Here is an 18,715-nt window from a genome sequence, read left to right as displayed (position 1 = left end):
CCTTCTGTATATCTATTACTGGGAAATGGTTGTGTAAAATATCATGACTGATATAAAAATGTTTTGAAGAGTCATTGGCATAACTACACAATTTAGTTTCTTGGTATTTATTCTAATCATGGCATATACAACAAGAAAAATTGGTGTGATACAGAAACTGAAAGTATATTTATTTGAAAGTAAAGCTGCATATTATGCAGTTGAGCAAAGGATGAAGTACCAAGTATATCCTCAGTTAAGTTCCATTAAATAGGTTAATGCAAATCCCACCACTTTCGTAGCATTCCTCTCAAATTCAATGTTTATAGTAGCCAAATAAAAGTATTCATAGGCTTTTTGTCCACCTACTTAAAGATAACGCTATGTGATTTTAGGCAAGTAGTAAGTATTTTAATTTTTAAAATAATTTAATATTAAATTATTGTGCCAGAATTAGGACAAGGACATTTAATATGGTTCTCAGTTCATCATTTTGGTTTTTTTGAAGAACAGCTGTGACATAGTATTAATCATTGCAGATCAATATGGATACCAGGCTTTCAAGAGAAATATGTTTGTTGACCTCAATAAATCTTCAAGTGTGTAAATACAGAAATATTTGTACAGGCAATTTCCTGCTGAATTACATTTCATCTGTGCACATTCTTATACCACAGTATATGTTTTTAACAACTTATACTAAAGGTTTGATGTAATGGCAATCGCATTTTTTAATTGCTTCACAGTGGTTATTTTTATATCTAGTTATTTAATCATCATTATCATTATCATGATTAATCTGCATTTAAGTGTTTTGAAAACTTTTTGCTACTATAAATAATGTTGTAATGAATAAAGCTTTTTGCTTAGAATAAATTCCCATCAGAGGAATTACAAGTTTGAAAATACTTAAGGCTGTTGATAAATTCCATATTTTTTTGAAGGAGCCAGGGAAAATTTCTATGCTATAAATATAAAAGAATCAGCAGCTAAACTGAATTCATACATCTAATTAAAAATGATAGGTTTTCCCCAGTTTGCCAGTGGGTAATGTTGCAAAAGTCGTGTTCTAAGTGGTTGTATTAGGTGTGACATACTTATGTAGTCATGAAGGTGTTACAAAGTTCTCGGCTGCACACAGAGGCAGATTTAACCTTTGATACAGCTAAAGAATACTAGTAACAAATAATATACTTTTAGATAATTCAAGTGATATAAAAATTCAAAAAGAAATTAAAATGATTTAAATTAAATATACCTATATATTTATCTTCTAGAAACTACAAGATGATTCACTAAAAGAAAACCTACGTTTAGCTCAAGAATATCAGAAATTACAGATGACTTTCTTAACAGAAAAGGACAACTTTTTCCATCTGTATGATAGTCAGTTATCACTTGATGCTTCAATTAGAGATAAAAGCCAGGTAAGTTTTTTATTTTTTTTCAAATATAACTATTTACTTGACATACATAATGTAAAAAGTTACAAGTGCTCAGTCATGGGGTTTTCAACCTGATGGCGGTCCTTCATATGCCACCAAATGACATATTTTCTTTTTTGTAGAGTTTGGTTGTATATTTTATCAACCTTTTGAAATTTGATTTTGAAAAGAGACTCGGGAAATAAAAAACTTAGTTTCTAATCCACCATTTTATACTACTTTGCTTTTAATGATTATGTCCTGGAATACCAAATTTTTGTAGTTCATACATTTGTGTACTTTACTGCAGACTTCAGATTTCAATTGTCTGTAGGTAACTTCTCATGAGACATCTCTAAACCGTCCTCGTGATATATGTGCTTCAAATTTTGGTTTCTATTCTCTTTAAAATATGAGGCTTAATTGGAAACTTGGAGAGATAGTTGACCTTCTCTGGTTCCTGGAAATCACTGGGAATTCTAATATATTTTGTAAAATCTTCTGTGGTACTGAAAATGGAAAAGTAAAACATACGACATACCACAATATAAAGGAAAGACAAGGCTTTATTACTGGAGAGTTAAGATGGACCCACTTCTGTATTCTTCTCCAGACTCTCATGGACAAGAAAAATTCTTTTTCTTTGAATCTTTGTTTCTTCCCAGAGTTTAAACTTCAAAAACTAGAGGCATGGTTTTTTTTAACAATTCATCTAGCCCTAAGAACCAGTAGACTGCTGATGGACCCTTTGTCTTACTGTTGTCCCACGTATTCCTGCACTATGAATTAGCAGTTGAAAATTCCACTACAGTATTCATCCCTCATTATCATGGGATATTGGGAAGACAGACAGCCAGGATTTGAGCACAAGCTGTACCAACACTAGCTCAGTGACCTTGGCAAGTAGTTTATCTTTTCCAACTTCAGTTTTCTCATCTGTAAATTAAGATTTACCTCAGAAGAAAATTGATAAGGAATAAAAAAGATACACCCATAGTTACTTTGACAATAAAGGGATTCTATGCAAATGTAAGTAAGTGTTAAATTCATCTGGCATGTTTCTTATAAAGCCCCTTACGCTTGTCATCCATCAGCTCTTAATGCAAGTTAATGCTTCCTAATATATTGGGAGAAAGAGTCTATATTTTTCTCTTAAAAATTTTGTATTGAAGCAGTAGCAAGATGAAGGTAGGTCAATAACTGAATATGTTTGGGGAAAATTAGAGATGACGATTCTTTATACCAAAACTTGACTGTCCTCAAACCATTGTGCAGCATTCAAAGACAGGGTGTACCCAAGGAGCATTTGTCTAACCGCTTCATGCATTTGGCATTGTTATTGGGGGTAAACATGTTCTGTTTGTTGCTGGGAAGTGTTGGGGAGAAAATCAGTCACTATTCTGTATTTATTTTTCTAACCAGCAGGAAAAGAAAAAAATATATGTATACTTATTATCAGTTTGTATAGAATCCTTTGGTGGCAAATAAATATATTAGATACCTGTGTAAACAGTGAAAAACTCATGCCTTTAAGACAGATGTCTAGCATGGCATTTGCATAGTAAGAACAAAATTGTCTTCATGTCCTTTTTGGACTTAAAGCAAACCTCGATTCAAGATCCAAGCAAGGAGTGAGACCCCAGTAGGAACAGACTGTGGGGCATGCTAGGAGACCAGGTTTGTGTTGGTGGTGAGCCCTCCAACGAATCACTTTAGCACACCTGTTTCAGGGAAACTTTCAGAGATTTATTTGTACTTCCAGTCATTTTTCATTTCCATCCTTCAGCGATGGAGGTCATTAAGTGCAGGCTGCCCTTGTCAGTGTCATGTAGGATCAATTTGCTGCAATGGACAGAAAGGCCTTATTGATGCTGTTAAATCTGTCAGTGAGAAATCGTATGTCATTAGTGTCTAATGCACTGCTTACAGGATGGAATTTGGCCATCAAAACTGCAGAAACCCTTTAATATTTTAGTCTGTTTCTTTGATATTGCAATATTTCCCATAGATATAGGTTTTAATCTTTTGACCAGCTTTGTTTTAGGTGCACAAAAGCACTGTTCATCCCTGGTTCCCTTGACAGGTAAAATAGATCTCACTTTTAGGAATTTTTGTGCATCTTTTTCCTATTTTAGAATAATTCTAGTGCTTTCGAACATGCATTCCTCTTGGCATGGTAAGTAATTATATTTTAAGTACTGTGCTTCTTAGGGTGTATTAGTCTCTCTATACAAATGATACATTTTTCATATTTCTGTGTATTTTTATGCCAAGAGAAGCAAAAAAAAGTAATAGAGGAGTAAAACAAATTAAATATAAACATAAGAATGTTCTCTTCCTTAACACAATTTTATATGCAGAGATGCCTCAAATGTTAGTGTGTTATAGTATTACTCCTGGTGATAAAATTAAGTCTGCTCCTTTTGCATGTGCTTCTTGATACTTTCCTGTACTTCTAAAATTTGCAGTGGTGGATGTCTCCCCCTTTAAAAATCAGGAAGAAACAAAACCGATTATGTAAAATTTTTGCCATGTTCGTGGGTAATGATAGAATAGAACCCAGTCTAAAACTTATCAGATCCCAAAATCTAAAATAACACTAAGGAGGAATGAAGAAAAATGTCTGAAAAACAGGTTGTACTTCTAGGTGAAAATAGACATTGTCATCAAAAGCTTTCAAGTAGATATGTTATACTGTACTTTCTTTTTTAAAATCCATGACTATATTGATAAAATCACCATGTGTTTGTTATAATTGCTATTTCAAGTTCTTCCAGCCTGCAAAGAAAGGTAAGCTAAGCAAGTTGATCTCTTCTGTTGGCTGAAAACAAGATCTCTTCCAAGACTGGTTAAAATATACTTTCAATTCTTTTGTAAACCACTTGTTAAAGCTTAACTTTGCCTACTCCAGTTCTTAGTGCTTTCAAACTAAGATAATACAAATTATTACAGAATCAGTCAGTGCTTAACAAGCACTTAGGTGGACCAGGTATCTGTGCCATGCAATTTGCAAACATTATCTTTGCAATATCCCTCAGTAACCCAGGAAAATGTTCTGTTATTATTATAATTGTTGTCTCCAATATAAGACATGCAGCTGAGATTGAGTGTGTCATGAGGTCACCCAAGTAGAGGGAGACTGACTGGGGTGGGAAGCATTTTACTGTTTTGTTCATTATCTTGCAAATATTAAAATTAGGCTTTGAGTGATGATTTTCATGTGCTCCTTTCAGTGTAAATAGAAATTTATTTCTTTGCTAGGAAAACCACAATTTTTAAAATAGATTCTGCCTACAACAGCTACTTAAAGACCCTGTCAGTTTCTCTGCCTCCCTTTCTTAGAACCTAGGTAAAAAAAAATTTAAAGGAGTTGCCACACTTCATAGACTGATAAGCTGACTTTAAATTCCTACTGTTCCCATCCTCTGAAAAACTCTCAAGAGATCTCTGAAGAGCTTTTGTAATCCCTGAGACAGGAGTAGATAGCTGGTCATCTATTGTTTTACCTCAATCAGTCTCCCTTCTGCTGTCTAAACTCTAAATGTTTATTTCTAGCTAATACTTTAGAAAGGCCAGTGCCAGTTTGGAGTGAATTGTAGATTTGTGTATTTTTTATGCAATTTTGAGATGATCTTCTGTGCGAGTTGCATAGCAATAAGCAGCTTTTTAATGTTAACGACACAGTGATACCTTAAAAGTGAAGTATAGGGTGGGAAGAGATCCCCGATGTATCAAATACATTGAAGGTAAATTTTTCATATATTACTTTATATATATGTACAGATAAGTAAATATATGTAATATTTATGAATATACATATATAAATTTATATGTGTGTGTGTGTATATATATATGTGTGTGTGTGTGTGTGTGTATATATATATATATATATATATATATATATATATATATATATGTAAAATCAGTGATTCTCCACTGAGGGCTGTTTTGTTCCCCAGGGGATATGTGGCTATCTGGCAATGCCTGGAGATATTTTTGCTTATCACACCTGGGTGAGGTTGAGGTTGGGGGCAAGGTGAGGTGCTCCTGGTATCTGATGGGAAGAGACCAGGTATGATGCTAAAAATCCTACAATGCAGAGGGCAGCCCCCTCACACACACACACACACAAAATTTCCAGCCCAAAAATGTCAATAGAACTATGGTTGAGAAACCCTAATATAGAGAGAAAAAGAGATTTAGACATATAGATACAGATGTATCTATAGTATACATATGAGATATATGTACACACATACATATATACAGCGCAGTGCATACCATGTCTCCTTTTTAAAGATTTAAACTGCATTTGCATATTAAAGATTCTGAGAAATACTATTTTAAGAAACCAGTTAATTTTGTTAACCCTCAATTTCCTATTGTCCTGGCAGCCTTTCTTAGGAAACCTATTTACAACTAACTGACTTAGTTTTTAGTGGATTAAACCTTGGAAAATGTTATTCTATATAGAATATGAGAAAATTTCGTATCATAATTGTATATTCAGAAAGTTTTGCTTACATGTAACTTTGATAAAGAAGTAAAAGTTATATTACCTGTAAAGTTTTAGAAAAACTTGGAATATTTTCCAATAAATAGGTTATGTTCTTTGGAATCCATACAGATTCAGAACCCTGACTTTTCTTAATGCCACACTGTAGCTATAAAATGAAATAATAGTTTTTATCACTCAAAAGCCATTTAAAAATGACAATAAAACAAGTAAAACGTTCGTTGTATGCACCTCATATAATAGGTATATTTTCTACTTAGGCTTGTCTAATGCATGACTTACAACTGCAATTGATTTGCAATTCTGTGGGAGTATCAGTATAATGATTTTTTTAGTTTTGAGCTGCACGTATGCATCACAGTGACATAAACATTTGAGAAAACTGCTCTTGTAATCATCTTTCCCTTAATCTACAGAGATGTATCTTATAATCATTTATTAACATAAATATTAATATGGAAAATGCATATTCATATACTAAATGTTTTCTTTAGGTCATTTGTTCTTTCTTCAGAGTTTTATTTTCATTGAATGTGAGGAGGAATATCTACAGACAACTTACTTAATCCTTCTGAGCTTCTGAAAAATGGGAATATTAATGTCTCCTTAGTAAGAATGTTGTAAAAATATATAGTAATAGTTAACATTTATGAAGCACTTACTATACGCTAGGTACTTTGCATGCTTTTATATGTAATCTTACTTAATTTCCTCAACAATCATATGAAACATAAATACATATTTTAAATATGAAGTATCCAAAATTTTTTTCACAAACTGTGTATTTTACAAAGAGAGGAAATGGCTGCTGATATTGTTATCATTCTTTATATAAACACATGTCCCTTCTTGTACCAAATCTTGGTGTGGCTATCCTAATGAAAATGACCTCATAATCTATAACAGGTGTTAAATAGTTGCTGCAACCTGAGAATATGGGCTGAATTGTGGGAGAGAGGACAGAAGTGTAGGGTTAGAGTGACACTGTGATCATGTTAGGAAAGCATGCAGGTGCTCTAAGGAGTAGAGCAATGGCCAACACTTCATCAGCCAGGTAAAGCTGACAGGTTACAGGATAGAAAATCATATATACACATATATCTGTGAGAAGACGTGAGGGGTAGACTTAGCAGTGACACATGGGTTACTCAGAGTTACATCCAAATCTTATACTAAGAAACACCTACTAAAACATATATATTTATTTTAAAAATTCCATTCACAATAGCTATAACAATAAAAATTTCCTAAAAATAACTCTAACATGAATTTTTTTTAGAACCTTCGTTATAAATCTGTAATGTTTTTGAAAAAGTTGGAGGAGATGGAAATAAAGATAACACATACCCTGACAGCACACAACATTTTAATTAGGTGGAACCTAGTGTCTTCACATTGCAGTTTTAAAAAATCCACCATTACTTCAGTTGTGAGACAACTGAAAAGGATTTTTTGTATTCCTGTTTCCAGAGAACATATTTTGTATAAAATGAAATGTGCCCTACTTGTCCATATTCTTTATATACCTGTATAAATCTGATTTTCCTGCTAGGAAAGGAGTTACTCAGTTTTCTGAGGTTAAAGAATTCATTAGCCACTAGTTCACAAGTTATATTTCTTCTGGATTTTTTTGAAGTATACCTGATAAAATTAACATTATCTCAGAAAATACGAGCATTTTACCAGTACAATCTGACCCTTTACGTGTTCGTCAATAAGTGACTATGAAAATGTATTGTGGACAGATGGGCATTAAAAATGATTCCTTTTGTCAGCTGAATGGCAACTCTCACAGGTTTCCTTTTTTAAATCTTGTACTATTCTATCATAGCAAATCACTCGCTAAAAAATGTACGGACAGCCAACATATTATTTGAGAAAAAAGATAATAATGCAATGAATAATACAGTTTTAGATTTTTGTGAAGTTGTGTCAGATATAAAACCACTTTCAAGTTATTTCCTTTGGTGCTGGTAATCAGAATTGTGTGGTCTTTCAAGGAAAAATACTCATTTTAAAGAAAGATATATTCAATGTACTCATAGGTTATTGAGAAAAGTATATAAAACAAAGCTGCTATCTGCATGATGTACATAGAAAAAGAGCAAAAAATGTTATCTGTAAAAGCAGAGAAGAATTTGGCTTGCTTGACTTTTTGTATGAAGCATGCAACGGCAATCTTTTGATTCTAATATGAAACTATAGTAAGGATCATTGCACTAATGCATGAGGATTTGTGATAATGTTGCAGAAATTTTACTGTCAAAACTGAACTGCAGTGTAATGACTTTTGTTATCATGGTTTCTAATAACTATTCAGCATGAATTGACCCTACATATGTTTTGCTGCAATAATGTCAGTAACTCAAAAAGCTAAAAAGGAAATAAAAAACAGTCAACACAATACTATGTATGACACCATGACAACCTTTCTCTATTCCTACTATTAATATCATCAAAGGAATTATAGCAAAGACGCTATGCAAACTATAAGATCACATGAAAACAAAAGCTTAGATACACTGTGGCAGTTCCTGCCAAGTACACCTACAAAGTACTAGTCCCTGGGTCCTTCACTACTTCCAAGTCTGTTATTCTCTGCTGCTGGGAGCCTTTGTTTGCTAGAGTTCCCTTCTTCCCTGTACAATGTGTTGGCTTCTTCTCTCTTTTATGAGATCCCTCCCTCCCTCCCTCCCTCCCTCCCTCCCTCCCTCCCTCCCTCCCTCCCTCCCTCCCTCCCTCCCTCCCTCCCTCCCTCCCTCCTCTTCCTCCTCCTCCTCCTCCTTCTTCTTCTTCTTCTCTCTCTCTCTTTCTCTCTTTCTTTCTCTCTCTCTTTCTTTCTCTCTCTCTCTCTCTGTCTGTCTCTCTCTCTCTCTATATATATATATATACATATCTTTGCATCTCTCCTTCCTTGGAGCATGTATGCACTTTAGCATCTCTTTATTGCAGTAAATAAAAGAAAATACAGTAGTTACTATTACACACCTCTTACATGGCAATCACCCTGAACCTACCACATCATGAATAGTTAGTTACAGGTAACATTATTATTACTGTTATTTTATTATTTAATTTATAAAACTCTATTAAATACCTGGGAGTTACCCATTTTCTCCTCAGGAAACTAGGGGCTCCTGCAACAAACTACCAAAGACTGGGTGGCTTAAACAACAGAAGTGTATGGTCTCAGTTCTGGAGGCCAGAACTCCTGTTTGCCTGAGACTGCAGAACAGTTATTTGCTGAAGCCTATGATTCTAATCTCGTAGAGAATGCAGCAGAAATTAAGATGAAGACAGAGCAAGTACACAGGTTAAAAAAGAGGAGGGAGGAGAGCAGCAGCCAGCATTTAGCAAAGAATATAGAGGGAAGCAGAGCTTTCTCTGGAAGTTTGATGAGAGGACACCAAGCTTGAGATTCTGGAAAACACAGTGCCATTTTTTGTTAAATTTTGTGGAATGAGTTATCTATCTGCATTTGCAGCCTTTACCTCATCACGTCTCATTCTCTTCTCCTTTGAAGCCCTGCTTTGTCACTGACTTCCAGATGTCAAACCCAATAGTATATATCTGGCCTCTCTTTGCTCACTAGCTCGCCACTCTCTGATCACTGTTAACCATCCTCCATCCTGAAGCATCATTTGCCTTGGCCGTGACACCAAGGTCTCTCTTTTTCCTCCCACCTCACTGGATGCTCTGACCCTTGTATTAACAACTCATTCAGCTCAAGTTCCAGATATTGGGGCACTTCTGGATAGAGTGGTAGGACCCATTCACTTTTTTATGGATGAATTGCACAAGCATAATTTTGAGCAAAAGAAGCCAGAAAAAGGGAGCACGTACTGCATGACCCACATGTGTATGTATATGTGTAACAACCTGTGCTGTTGAAAGTGAGCGGAGTAATTATCCTTGGTGGGGACTAGTGGCTAGAAGAGTACATAAAGGGGGTTTAGGAAATGCTGATAATGTTCTCCTTCCTGACCTGGTGGATGTGTTCAGTTTATCAATAATCCATTGAGTTATAGACTTATGATGCGTATGCTTTAATATATGTATGTCATAATTAAATTAAAACTTAAAATCGTCCAGTGACGTACTGCCGTGTTCAGAGTTCACATTTCCTGCTCTGGCCTCACAGGCTGCAGAAGCCACTCACTGCGCCCCTCATATCTCTCTCTGTCACCTCACTCTGTTCTAGCCAAAAGCTGGTTTTGATCCTGGACCACTAGACTCATTCTCAGTATAGGGTCCTTGAAATAGATCCTTCCGGATGTGCATCTCCCCCCAGGCTTCTTATAGCTGGCTTCATCTTACCATTTAATTATTGCATTAAAAGTCCCCTCCTCAGAACAGCCTTCTCAGAGTCCCTGAATTTGTCCCTCAGCCACCCACTCGCATGTCACTTTATTTTCTTCATAGCACTTAACATCTGATGTTTTATTTTATGTTCATTTGTTCATGGTCTGTTTCTGACAAACTGAATGGAAGCTTAATAAGAGTGAGGAACTTACTGTCTTCTTCACAACCATAACTCTAGCACCTAGAAATGTGCCTGGCAATTATTTTTTCAATTACTACATGATCATTCCCAGTGGGGTGTCTAACAAACGTTTATGCATACCCACTGATAGTGTTCCTGGTTCTGGGCATTTTTAAGAAAATAGTCTGAGAAGTCTGCAAAGACATATGTATGATGATGTTGGTTATAGTGCTACTTATAAAGAGGAAAAACTTTAGAATATTTCATATACAGTAATGTGGATTGTCTAAGTATAGAATTGGCTGGGTATACAATGGAGTATTAAACAGTCTTTAAAAAGAATGATATACATAGCCATGGTATTCAACTGAAAAATCACACTATAATTCAGCATGTACTGTGTGATTCCTACTTTCTGTTCTCATGTGCATTAGATTTTATTACATTTATTTCTAGAAACCTGTATTCCAGTATTGAGCCTGTGGATGATCTCCATTCTCTTCTTTATTCCTTTCTCTATTTATTTTATTTGTATGATGAACATTTATTATTTCATGATGTAAAAATGTAACAATCCTGTTTTTATGCTACAAAACAAAAGATAAAAATTAATAAGGACTTTGAAAACGAGAAGTAGGCATTCCAGAGTAAATATCATGGGATTGTGAGAAATGTAGGACTCCCAGAAGATAAACCTAGAAAAGATCATATTAAATAAAATCCCAGATATCCCCAGGTCCCACTGTAAATTCTTCTTACTATACTTCATTTGTTTTGCTTACTTAAAAATTGAAATAATTATCATCACAGAATGTGGCTTCTGCTATTTTCATGAGGGTTTGTAATCTCCCCTGTATAGGATGTATTCCATCTTTATACAAGAGCAAGGTGGACCCTACATGACAGTCTAAATTAATGTTTATAGAAATAGGAAAAAGCCCAAAGCATCCCTTAAAATATATAGTTATGAATTTAAAATTATTTTCTTTTTTATGGTGATGCCATGCACACACTGAAGAAATAAAGAAACGTTTTACTCTTCTTTCAGTTGGAGACACCCGAAGCCAGTGCAGTTTGAGTGTGAATTCTGTTTCTGATAAGACCTTGGGAAAGTCACCCAGCCAGCCTGTGTCCTCCAGTTCTCTTCCCTCTTTCACTGTGTAAGGTGCTGTGAAGAGTATGTGGCGAGATGTACATGGCAGGCTAGCATAGGGGTGATGGCACAGTATAGCCCCCTAAATATTGTTGACCACAGGCTAAATAACTTTCCTGATTTAGTGACTTCCTTATGGGCATCATCTTCAACTTCTTTTATTGCCTGAAACACTTTTGAGAGGCATATTCTCATATTTTCTCTAAATTATTTGTGTTTGCTTGCTTTTTAACCATGTTTCTAAAATGTAGCTTGAATTCTCTGGTTACAAAAATAATACATACACAAGGCAGAACATTTGAAAAACACAAAAATGAACAAACTTTATCTTTGAATTCATTACAAATTAGTATGGCATTAGCGACAAAAACTGGAAACAAGTATCTTGATGGTGATTAGCTAAAACAAAGAAGAGGCCAAAGGATTTTTTGGGGGTTTTTTTGTTTTGTTTTGTTTTGTTTTGTTTTGTTTTAAGTCCTTGCACATCCTACTCCTTTTAAGACGTTGCTGTGGAGTGCTGGCAGTTTTCATAGTAGCATCACGTTGTTAATTAATATTCTGATAAGACAAATTTCCTCCAGGTATCTGTTTTGTGTGTTTATATTATTCCATCCTTTCACTTTTTATTTCCTACCTTAGACTGACTAAATAAATGTATAATTACCTGGAATGTTGATGAGCACACTCTAAATTACTTAGTGCAGGCCATCTAATAGCGGTTGACTAGATGATCCCCAGGAACCAGTTCCTGGGAGCAACATCAGAATACTATCGCACCTTCAAATTGAAACTTCACTTATCCTTTAATTGAACATCCAAGCATGTTGTGCATCCACCCACCTGAAAATAATGTGGTTGAGGTCATATTTTTCCACATTTGTCAATGAAAATGTGACAGAGCAGATTCCAAGACATCCTGAAAATAAGATGGATTGTCACTATCATTTTTCCTTGTCTCTGTGGCCTGTAATGCTATCACAGAACAAGATTAAATGGGTCTGGCATGATTTGCTATTCAGAAAACCATGTTGGTGTTTCATAGAACCCACACTTTTCCAGGTGATTAAAATTTGATTGATCGCTTCTCCTGGTATCTTTCCAGGCAACCCAGTAACCAAGTCCAATTTTTTTTATCTCTTTAATAATACATAAATGTTTGGTCTTTTCCAAATTATTTTCATTTGGAAATACTGCAAAGACTGCTGCTCCTTGATTTTCTTTCAGACAGCTGCTTTTCCCACCCCTGTGGTTTTCATATATAGACAGCTCTTTTTGTTTTCCTGTTAAATGTCTACGTGGCTAACTCATTCTTTCAGGCACCCATCCGTCTGCCAGGGCTATTTCACTCTGATCAACAGTTGACAAATACTTTCTCCTAAAAGGCGGTGGCGAAGAAGTCATTTAACTCCAGCCTGTTTGCTGCTCTTCATTCAATAACTCACTATAATTAAACAAATATTGATGGAGCCCATGCTATTTTTTCTTCTCCGTCTTTCAGTATAGCTGTTTCTTTTCTAATCCTCTCCCCTAATGGATTTGAAGATTTATGCCCATATTTAAGGCGCTCTGTTGATACTAGCTCCTGTTCTGTCTTTGTAATGTGTCTCTATGAATCCATGCCATGTTTTCTTTTGCATTTGTCTTTATTAATCAGAATTAACTTAAGTTTGAAGCACTTTCCCCTTGCCTTTATTGCCATATAGATTTCTGAGTTTAACCAACTTTATCTCTTGCTGTTTTCATTGCCTTTCCAGTACATAGCCAGATTATGATTCTTATGTGTTTTCTTGCTGGTACCCTAACCTAACCAATATGCACATTCCTAAAAGCCTTTGTCTTAATCTCCATTACTTCATTTTAGAGCATCTGCTATGCTAGATGGAGGGATAAGCCAGATGAAAAGATGTGGACCCTGTCCACACTTAAGGTACCAACTAGTATACTTAAAAAAAAAAAAAATCTTCTTTTACCCTTGAATTTATTTCATTACTTCATCATCACATGCTTGAAGATTTACTTCTACCATAATTTCCTCAACTATTTTATAGCAACAAAAATCAAAACAAGATAAATCCAAATACCCTTACACTAAAAATATTATTTCCAAAGTGATAGTGTCTCTGAATTACTTTTCCAGGAAAGATCTGGGTAAAATCCCCCACCAATATGTAATTTGAACCAGGCATTTCTACTAAATTGAGGCATAGTATTGTGGTATAATGCTCTATATAGATGTCCACTTTTATTTAGTCATGCATTTGAACATCTATGCATATTATCTAGGAATTTACTTTAAACAAAACAAAAGCGCTTTGTGAAGACCTGCCTGAGCTGTCTTTTCTCGTTCTAAACCCAACTTGCCTCATCGCCAATGTAATTCATGCTAAGATTTGATATTTAAAATTTTCCATTTAAAGTGTTGCTCTGCAGAAGTAGAATGGATGGTTAAATAGAAAATATATGTTATCATAAAGCTTTTTGAATTCACTTAATAAAATATGAGAAATAGATTTTCAGGTTCTCTTCAACATCAAAATAAGATCAGAGTATTTAGCCTTATTAGTAAATTTAAAGTAAAATTTATAGATCAGTTATTATTCAGAAAATCAAAATTTAACAGTATATTTACTTTTGTTTACTCTGTGTTTCACTGAGGGACAATTTTTATAATATTTTAAGCTGAATTGAATATGCAGTCATTAAATTGATCCATTTACATATTTTCTTAATGTTCACATTTTAGCAATAAAAAATTTGCAATTCCAGAATCTGTCTAGTTTGGGGTTGAAAAGGAAATGGGTAAAACATACTAGAAATAATATCACAGTACTAGATTATAAAAATATAAGTTAAAAAGGTAACCATGTCATTAAAATGAAATAAGCCTGATAACATAACTGAAATATTTTCAAGTTTCAATTGGCTGGAAATCATGTTAAATAAATGTGTAACTTTTCTAGATTTTAGGACATGTAATATTCTTGTTGTTAGCAAAGTGTAAGGTTTCTCTTCAGCATAAATATCAAGAGTATGCAGAAACGTAGCTATGTAATGGAATAGGCCATCTTTGTATCACTTGGTTATGGGTTTAATAAAGGAAACTTTTTTTTGTTTATTGTTGGTTTTTACTTTGTTTTTAGTGACAGTACTGTTAAATTTTCTGCATTTTTCCCCAGTTCATATAAAAACTCATTTTGAGAGAAATATTGTATTTTTATAAAACCTACCATACACACGCAACACATATTTTCCTCAAAGAAACTTCAAATTTAACAAATTTCATTCTATGAAAAAGTTTGAAGTCTACTTCAGCATAACTGTTTTTCCTTATGCATTAGATTCACTGTTAGCACCATTGGTGGAAAAGTTAGGAATGAGTCCAGATTTCAAAGTTCAGCAAGAATGTGCTACTTTAGAAAACTGAAACTAAAAAGGAAAAGAAAAGAAAAAAGGAAAATAAAAAAATTGCAATAGTAGAGGACATATAATTGTTTCTTCACTTATTTAACAATCACGTTTGCGGAATCTAAAACTTTGCTCCGTAGTGAAAATTCAAAGACAAGACAATACCTATATCTTGGAGGAGATTGCCTAGCTCCATTAGCAATGGAATTTCCTCAAAAGATGTTATAAAATCTGTAGGGAAAGTATTTTTAAAAGAGTATTACATGGAATTTAATAATGGCTAAATTTATTAGATACAGTGAACTTAAACTTCTATAAAATGGCATCTGTCAATCAGAAATTCACATTAGCTGGCTCCTTTTATGAGTGATGCTCTAATGATTTACATCCATAAAAGCAGGTGGACCCTTGAACAAGGAGGAAAAAATCCACATATCACTTTTGATGCTACGGTCAGTCCTTCACAATCAACCACAATGGAAAACAGTATTTTTGATCCAAGGTTGGGAATTGGCAGTTGGGAATTCAGAAATACTGTTCTTGATCTGCAGTTGATTGAATCGGTGGAGGCGAAACCCGGGGAAATGATAGGGAGTGGCCAGTGGGCGTGACTGGAGGGCTGACTGCATATTTTGAAAACAGTTTGTTTATAAGTGCAACCACATAGTTCAAACACATGTTGTTCAAGGATCAGCTGTAATTTAAGAAGTTACTTTAAGAAACTAAAGAAACTTGAGACTTTATAAGTCATCTCAGACTTTAGAAAGAAGTAAATACCTGTACTGGGTCTAGAAGGTGAACACGGTAGAAGAGAAACAGACTTCAGAGAAAGGTATCCGTACACTTAGGACAAAATATGGGGAACACCGAATCAACAGGGAGCTGCAAATAAATACTAGGCAGAAGGAAATGCAAATCTCCGAGAGAGCTGCACTACAGGGAAAGGTAGATAGAAGACCTGGGAAGTTAAAAGCAAGTCAGGAAGAATGTACATGCGGGCTGTAACAGCTTTGAATTTTAACCCCCAGGCAGTGGGGCCATTGAAGCATTTCAGGTCTGACTGGATCATGGCATAGCCAAATGTATATTTTAGAAAAATCACCCTTGAAGAAATATGGAGATGGACCTGCAAGATTTGAGCTGGAGGCAAAAAGTCCACTTAGAAGGCAGTGAAATATTCCAGGTTAAAGGCCAGGACAGACTAAAAGGTAGTGACAGACTACACTAACGCAATGGCAATGTGAAGAAAGTGAGGGGCACAAACTGGGAAAATATTTTGGAGGTATCAAGGACTTAGTGACTTGGAGGTGAGAGCCAAGATAGTAAAATGGTCTGACACTCAGCAAATTTGTGTGAATTCTTTCTATAGTTAAGGCATTGTGCCAGTCACCAGAGGCATAAAAATATCTTTGGTCTGGGTGATTGTGTAAGTCTTGGGGCAAGTTACTTGAGTAACTCATACAGTTTAGGAGCAGGTTTCAGATAGAGGAGAATTTGTTCGTTCTGCCTGCATGTGCTGAGTTTGAGAAATTGGTGCTGTAGAGTAAGTGACTGTCAATACCAAATTAGAATACAGGTGAAATATTGAAGGTAGAGCTCTAAATCTGAGAGTCTTGAATTGCATTTGTTTGATTTTGAATTATTTTTATCAGAATTTTTAAATACCATGTATTTATAATAGAAATTCTAGCACTTATGTTCCAGGTCTTCTTCTAAACATTTTACATATGTTATCACATTTAATCTTCAGAATGGTGTGAGGTAGGTAATACTGTTATACCCATTTTACAAATGAGAAAAGGGAGAACAGGAAGGTGAGACACTTTGTCCAAAGCCACCAAGTCAGTAAGTGACAGGGCCAGTAGTTGAATCTGAGAAACCAGGCTCATCTAACTGCTCCTCAGTATTGCTTCACTGGAAAAAAATTATCACTACATTTGGAGAGATGTGCCATATTTTATACATCTTTTGGAAAATAACTTCTAATTTCACTTGTGTCTTCTTATTCTATCATTGTAGCAATTTTAAAACATTTGTATCTGGATATGAAATTAGGACTATTACTCCCAAAAATATAAGCACTTGATTGAAATAAATTTTCGGCACACAAAGATGAACAGACATTGTTATTTTATGTTATGCTCTGTTATATTCTTAAATAATTATATTTTAATATCCTATATTTGACTAAAAGTCAGTGAATTGAGCATCAGTGGAAGTGAGGCATTCTGCATTTTATTGTCACAGAAGATTTTAATTTTCTTCATTCAGTTCTGTACATCTATGTTTAAATGCACTTAATTCAACTATAAGGAAACCTGAAAGTATTAGAATTTACAAGTAAGACATCAATTCACTTCTGACAAAACTCCTAGTATCTTGCCTTTACTAGCACCTTCATTTCAACTATCAAGGACTTGGAACATCCATTGAGGATTGAGCCTTGGAAATACTTACTCCCATGAAACTGGTTTATATTATTTTTTTCTGTGTAATCTGTATGGATAGATTTTTCACATTCTCTTCTAAAGAGGCTATTTTAGCAATCTAGGAAGCAATCAGGAGGTTTACAGTTTCTGTCTCTAGCACTTCAGCTTCCAATGGCTTCTTGGACTGTAGGTATCTCATTTATTGGCCATACTATTGTGGATTAAAAGTTGTGGTCCACACCTGAGGGTTGAATGCTTCTTCCTTTTCATCAGTAGGTACCTTGATGTTTGAATCTACAACTACAAAATATATATACAGAGTCCTTTAATGAAATATTGACAATTTCAGAAGAGTATTTTATGCATGTAAAACAAGTGTGAAAGTCCTAGCTTACTTCAAAAGTTCCTTGTAACACCCAAAGGAAGAGACATTCACTTTATTCTAGAAGAAAGGCTGTTTCTATAGGTCATCTTCATATTCCTGTCATCGTTCTCTGTCCCCTGGTTTGTGCCCTGCACTGTGTGGATTAAAGGTCACTCAGTCCAAGAACCCACCACCAGTCCTCTCTGGGGAAGAAATGCACTCCTTTCCCAAGAGGAGGTCTTGTTTTATGATTCCCACCTGAGGCCACATCCTGGTCAGCACCAGGCCTTCTGATACCTGTGCATGGAAGCCCGCTCGTCATTGTCCCTCATGTTTGCAGACAGAGAATGGACTTGGGCCCATGAAGAAGAGCGAAAGTGGGCCCTTCAATTCTTTCTCAGCCCTCTCACCAGTGGCAAATTGCATGCTTGCTGCTTACCTTTGGAGATGATTTTATAAATAAACATATTTCTTTTTGGTGGTATAAAATACCCTGAATAACATTTTTATTATCTTCAGATATCTTTTCTGAAACCTGTGCTAAGATTTGGGCATGATCCGAGAAGCGCTTCACCTTCAAATAACAATATCTAGGAACTCAGACACAATGAACAATGTTAAGCAGCTACTATTCTAGAGCAAAACCAAAAAAGAATTATTAGGTGAAACTCAAAAGTGTGGGATTCTCTCTTAGAAAAATGTAAAACAAAAAGGTGGTAACCGGGAATGTGAACAATCACATGTCGGTGAAGAAGCTGGAGTCTGGTAATTGCTTTTCTTTAAAGGCCTTTATCCTTCAAAACGTAGTTAGAACTTGACTTTTTATTTAGTGTTTTAATAGTTCTTCCAGTTTCTAAAAGAGAAAATTTGTGCTTATTTTAACTTTGGGTAGACTAAGCCTATAGCTAATTAACACAATTTCCTGGGGAAAAACATCCCTCTCCTGTAAAATAACAGGACGC

The 18,715-nt window shown here is 35.0% G+C and overlaps 1 protein-coding gene across 1 annotated transcript in view; it reads left to right on the top strand.

The window, feature by feature from the left end:
- Window positions 1-18,715, top strand: part of CCDC178 (coiled-coil domain containing 178) — a 240,004-nt gene that overhangs the window by 154,353 nt on the left and 66,936 nt on the right. The window contains exon 18 of the mRNA XM_016195988.2: window positions 1,257-1,406. Within this exon, the coding sequence (XP_016051474.2) occupies window positions 1,257-1,406 (150 nt within the window). The remainder of the gene's footprint in view (window positions 1-1,256; window positions 1,407-18,715) is intronic.

This window comes from Miniopterus natalensis, chromosome 7, assembly GCF_054644295.1.
Source record: "Miniopterus natalensis isolate mMinNat1 chromosome 7, mMinNat1.hap1, whole genome shotgun sequence".
NCBI lineage: Eukaryota > Metazoa > Chordata > Mammalia > Chiroptera > Miniopteridae > Miniopterus > Miniopterus natalensis.
Note: the sequence above shows the minus strand (reverse complement) of the source record. Positions and strands in the feature narration are given on the sequence as shown.